This window comes from Morone saxatilis, unplaced genomic scaffold, assembly GCF_004916995.1.
Source record: "Morone saxatilis isolate NCDOM2014 unplaced genomic scaffold, NCSU_SB_2.0 Contig18, whole genome shotgun sequence".
Lineage (NCBI taxonomy): Eukaryota > Metazoa > Chordata > Actinopteri > Moronidae > Morone > Morone saxatilis.
Window position 1 is genome coordinate 19041413 of NW_023339740.1, and position 5673 is coordinate 19047085.

Consider the following 5673-nt stretch of genomic DNA (forward strand, 5'->3'; position numbering starts at 1 on the left):
ATTACCCACCCACAGGAGCCCAGTGAAAGGGGATGACTGACAGCTTATATTTCATATCATTTTCAATCACATCTCTACAGCCTAAATTCCCTTTATTAGGTAAATATCCTTGATTATAAATCCAGACAGTAGAATAGTGTTTGACTGGATGGATGTTAAGTATTTCTTGCCTACTAGTTTTAATGGAAGCAAGCCTGGTTTAATACTCCCATTTGTCAAATGAAAATGTCGACAAACGCTTCCATTTCATTTTTATTCGCAAGGAGGTAAAATCATGAAGCCAAGTTTGTAAAAGACAATGCAAATTCAATCTCCCATTCAACTTCATTATAATTATGGAAAGGGCACATGGGAGTCCAGTGGGTATTTATCGTTGACAGTTTCTATTCTAATTTAATTTAATTTATTCGCCCTTTGTGGTGCTAATCCTGACCCTAACTGAACTGTTCCACCATAAATGCATCACAACTTTCAGTCCGCTCATTAATAATGTATATTATATGAATATAATACAGTTGTGACAGCTGATTCTCCAGTTAATTAAACTGATTTCACAGGTCTAAAAAAAAAAAGCTTGAACTGTAAAAGATGAAAAAAAAAGTTTCTCTGAACTTAAAGAAGAAGAAACTTAAGAAATATATGATTCTCACAGGACAAACATATGAAGATTTGACTGAATAAGATGCATTTCTGTAAATTGAACTACCCAACAGGATATAAAGCATTTAAAATGAGTTCAGCATTTAACAACTACAGCACTAATATGCATATAAACGTTAATGTTGCGGTAATATATATTTAAAAAACATCACATAAAATTGTAAAACACCGACAGGGGACGTTTATCTGAACAATGAGTACGTTCACTTTAATACAGGACATTTACTTGGAATATTTTGACCCACTACTGTCAATAACACACCAATTATAAATCATTAACCCACCTGATAAGGCCGTGTATAATGTTTTTATGATTTTTCTGGCGCCCCCTTGCGCTTTAACGATGGTGCTTCACCCTCTTTCCAACACTCTATTATCATTGGTTCAAAATGTCACCGTCGCTTTCTTGACCAATGGCACTGTAGTTTGACTCCTCTCTGCGCGTCGTTTGCATGCATGCTCCTCCCCATTGTGTCACCGACAAACACACACACACACAGCACAACCCCCCCTCCTGTGATGCCAACCACTCTATGGCTGGGCTGGACGGCATGTCTGTCGAGGCGGTATAATCTAAAACCAAACCGGGATATTATGGAGCCGCTGGTGTGATAACGGAGGTGCGACGGTGCATGAAAAAGGTGATTCAATTTACAGCCTCGCACATTAATACTTGTTGCACTAATATTAATCCGCCTCGCAGTAAACGGGTGCCGCTAACTCTCCTGCGTGTGGCTACATTGTTGCACATTATTATTATTATTGCTATTATTATTATTTCTTCCACATATAACCCGGTCGTGTCTGTGGTTTCGTTTGCAGACACTCGGTCTCTCCACGGCGGGATGAACTATGATCGGCGATAAACGAGCAAAGGAGCACGGAGAGAGAAATCTGAGCCACTATAATCCATCTGCACATCGGGGGGGAAGATGAGGACCATGATGGCTTCGATGAAAACAGCATTATTCGTATTTCTACACTGGGGTGAGTGCAGTCCGCAGTGTACCTGTTTAACTCAGCTCAAATAAATAAAAAAAATACCGCCGGCCTCGCCATCTGTCACATGGAGATGCATTTGCGTGATTGTTTCTATCATGCAGTCCAATCATTTAAATATCAGCACCTCTCTCTGTATTGTCATGATTTGGCCTTCCATTTTGTACTTGTATCAATGTGGTTATCTTAAGAGGACATTTGATTGGATTCCTGTAGTCTGCAAATCATTGTATTGCCCTACAATCCAAATGCAGAAGTGAGTGGTGGGACAGTCCACTATCAAATAATACAAATAAAAACATCTCCAACAGTCTATTCGGTTGGATGTGTCAGAGAAACAGGTGTTTTTGGCCACTAAAATAAAGTTCCTGCTGGTAACCAGGAAGTAAATATTCACACCAGTAGGACAGTGTAATGGTATTTTTATGGTACTGATACCAAGCCAATAGAAACATTAGTTTTACATATTGGTTTATTATACCCTCTTTTTAATGCCTCTTATTCACTGTTTATTGTTTGGTCATTATAGGTTTTCACCACTTGTTTTTTTATCCTCAGTGCAGCCATGTTCTGTCCTTTAAGTTTCTTGTCTTTATGTTACATTAAAGCAAATTCCTATCAACTACTTTTGAAATGAGATTGAATATTGAATATTGAATATTGAAATGCTGCACTTAATAATCCCAAAGAAGAATTTGGGCTTTTGAAGATTGAATATGTTCTTTAGTTATCTCTTTGGTTATCTCGCCACATTTTCCCATATGAATATGGATAACCAAATACATCTGAGGTGCTTTATAGTTCACTTTAAAAAGCAGAAATGGACAAAGGCAATACAACTGAAATTGAATTAGAATATTTTAAAAAACATTGTTTAACCTAACAGTTTAGACAGAGAGAGAACACCACAGAGTTTGTATCTACCTGTATATTCATACATATAATTGATAATTATATGAATCATATCTAATAACCACATAAAACGGGTTCCTCAATCAGTCTGTGGTCCAACATGCATCTCTTTGTGGGGTCTCGATAAGAAAACTGGGGCCCCCACCTTGTGGCCCAGTGTCTAATCCAGACAGTATCGAGCATTGTCACAAGCTGTGGTGTCCCCCTGCCTGATCAGTCCGAGCCCAATGTTAATTAGGACTTGATCCGCTTAAGCCTCCCACTAGTCTCCCATGTCATTATCTATGGGCGTGTTGTTTTCGGGCTGTGGCTCAGTCTGTGAGAAAGCTCCAGTTGTTTTTAAGTCTTAGACACACGCACGCTCATAGGTGGGGAGAGCCAAAACACACCCATCTTGTATTTCTAGTTGGTCAGGTAGTTATCAGTTTTGGGTGACGGTACAAGGGCGTGTTCGTTGGTGCTGATCCTTTGTTCAGTGGGCGTATGTTTGTTGATTGTTATGTCGGGATAATCACATCTCATTTGCATTTTGAGATAATGAGTGTATTTCCCAGGCAGGCAACATTAAGAAGTGTACCCTTGTTAAAACAATGTTCACAGTTTGTTTCCACAGTATGGAACAAGTTATTTAGGAGGATTGGCTGTCTGACCTCAGGCTGTCTGTCCACATAAACAGCTTCATGTCAAATATCTGGTGAAGTCAGTGTTAAGTTGTGTGAGTTATTAGGGGTTTCTAATGTGTGTTTTTAACCACGTTTTTAAGGGATGTTGATGCACTTTCTTTGTCAGTGTTCTAATAAAATAATTATTGTTTATACTTTCTGAAATTTGGGGGGGAAAGAGAGCACTGAAGTATCTGAATTGGTGCATCTCTAGTTTTTAATGTACACGACTCCCATAGTTTGGAGTAGGGTTACTCTTACATTTCTGTTCTGTTTCATATTTGTTTTGCATTGGGCCTTTATTAAAAGGTTAATTCTTGTTATTTCAGTTGTCTTGTTTTCATATTAGCATAATCTTGTTTATCAGTTGGTTAAAATGGGCATAAAAGAATACTTTGTGTATAAAAGAATAATACAAATTGTAAAAGGAATCAAGTCTATAGAGCCAGTAGAACATGCTTTATGTCAGATTACATTCTCGCATCCCTCTTTGAAAAGAGGATGTTATTTACTTCACAATGCGTATGCGTCTCTGGGGATGCAGATCCAGTCACCTGTAATGTTATCCTTTTTAAATGAAGTCTGGTACCTTTTGACTGACTCGGCATCAGCATGCGAATGTTGTAGGCATCCTTATGAATAGTAATAGCAGGAGACGTTTCAGTGCCTGTGGCTGAGAGAAGGGTTCAGTATTTAAATAACCCAGCTTGGTCTGCGCCTATAGCTATTTCAGAGAAGGGCCTAGGGGAACTTGGGTATGCAGCCAGACAATGAGTGAAATACAATGACTCTTGAACCTGAAAGCTGGCGGCTCTCACCCCTGAGGCTATCACACGGAATATTTTTGTTCATAACCAGAACACTGAAAATCTGTGATGTTGCCAGGCTTAAAGAGCAATGTGATGGGGATGAAGTACATCTTATTTTCCCTTTTTGGGCTGAGGAAAGCTTTTTTTAAATCACAGTGTGTTTTGCTGTTTGGAGATATCAGGTTTAACTCTTTCCAAAACAACTCTCTCAATGACCTTTTGGGTTTTGCTGCTTTGAGCACTGAACAATTACATTTGTATACCTCAACAGCAATATATTTTTCTAAATATAATAACACAGCTGCTCGCAATAAACCACAGACCAGTTTCATGGAGAACTACTAAGCAAACCACCTACTGCACCTCTTGGAGTTCAGAAAAACTAATTTTGGGAAAAGTTACTGTTCAGTTGGTCAAATGAACTGAAACGATCAATTGATCAAGCGATTACTGATGGACAGAAATTAGCAACTATTTTGATAATCAGTTACTCATTCTGATGATTTGTATTTAGCAAAAAAAAGCCAGATGTGACCTAGTTTCAGTTTCCCAGTTGTGAGAATTTGCTGCCTTTGTTTGTCTCTTGTAACAGTATCCTGAATACTTTTGGGTTTTGGACTGTTGGTTCGACAAAATAAGCAATTTGAAGTCATCACTTTTTGCTTTTTTAATCAAATGAAAATGTACTGCACTTCTTTCTTCTCTGCAAATCTTCTGAAACTATTTTTATGTGAATTGTTCCTTTTTAAATTAACCAAAGTAATCAGAGAATGAGCCAAGAAGCCTACTAACTTGAGATTGTTTTATTTATTAAATGTGTAATTGTATTCAGAGGAAGCTGGCTCAGCCCCAGTGTTTTCTCCTAAGCTATTTAATGTATTGATTCCCTGTTAGCCAGTCATCAGCTCAGGATATTGATTGGTGACTACATGCGCCAAACATGCTGCGAGGCAAAGACTGTGACCCACAGAAATTGACACTTTTGCTATTTCCAATCTTTCCTGCCCACTCATCGCTGTCTTTCTGCTGTCTCTCCATTTGTCTTTCACAGTGCTCCAGTACGCTGTGTGTCGTGACGTGACTCTTCCCATAGGACCCCTCTACCGTGTTGCCGGGTTCCCCCTCTCCCTGCCCTGTGTTGTGTCAGGGTTTGAAGGCCCACGTACACAGGAATTTGAGTGGTTCCTTTACAGGGATGATGCTGGTGGGAGGCAGATGGGAGTGGTGTCCACCAGAGACAAGGGTTTCCCCTATGCCCCGTTTCAGGCCCGGGTGAGGAATGGGGAGGTGAGGGTCGAGAGAGACTCGGGGGACAAGGTCCGGCTGGTGATACAGAGGCTCCGAGCCGAAGACCAGGGGAAGTACGAGTGCTACACGCCAAGCACGGACAGCAACTACCAGGGAAACTACAGCGCCTCAGTGACTGTCAAAGGTAAGATATATAACCCAATATACTTTAATAGTTTTTGGGTCAACAATGGAGGTCTAAGGCACAGAGGAATAAGATACATCATACTTGTTTGTAAGATCACTTCATCATTGGTATTGGTCTTCATCATTCATGGTCACCAGACTCTAACTGAGATTAGAAATCTCTTTTATAGGAGAGCCCTGGGGTCTCATTTATAAAA

At 39.6% G+C, this 5673-nt stretch overlaps 1 protein-coding gene across 1 annotated transcript in view; it reads left to right on the forward strand.

Annotated features, from left to right (window-relative positions):
* Positions 1-1144: 1144 nt before the first annotated feature.
* igsf8 (immunoglobulin superfamily, member 8) overlaps positions 1145-5673 on the forward strand; it is a 14525-nt gene continuing 9996 nt past the window's right edge. Inside the window, exons 1-3 of the mRNA XM_035662725.1 lie at positions 1145-1301; positions 1483-1647; positions 5094-5474. Of these exons, the coding sequence (XP_035518618.1) occupies positions 1593-1647; positions 5094-5474 (436 nt within the window). The 5' untranslated portion in view covers positions 1145-1301; positions 1483-1592. The remainder of the gene's footprint in view (positions 1302-1482; positions 1648-5093; positions 5475-5673) is intronic.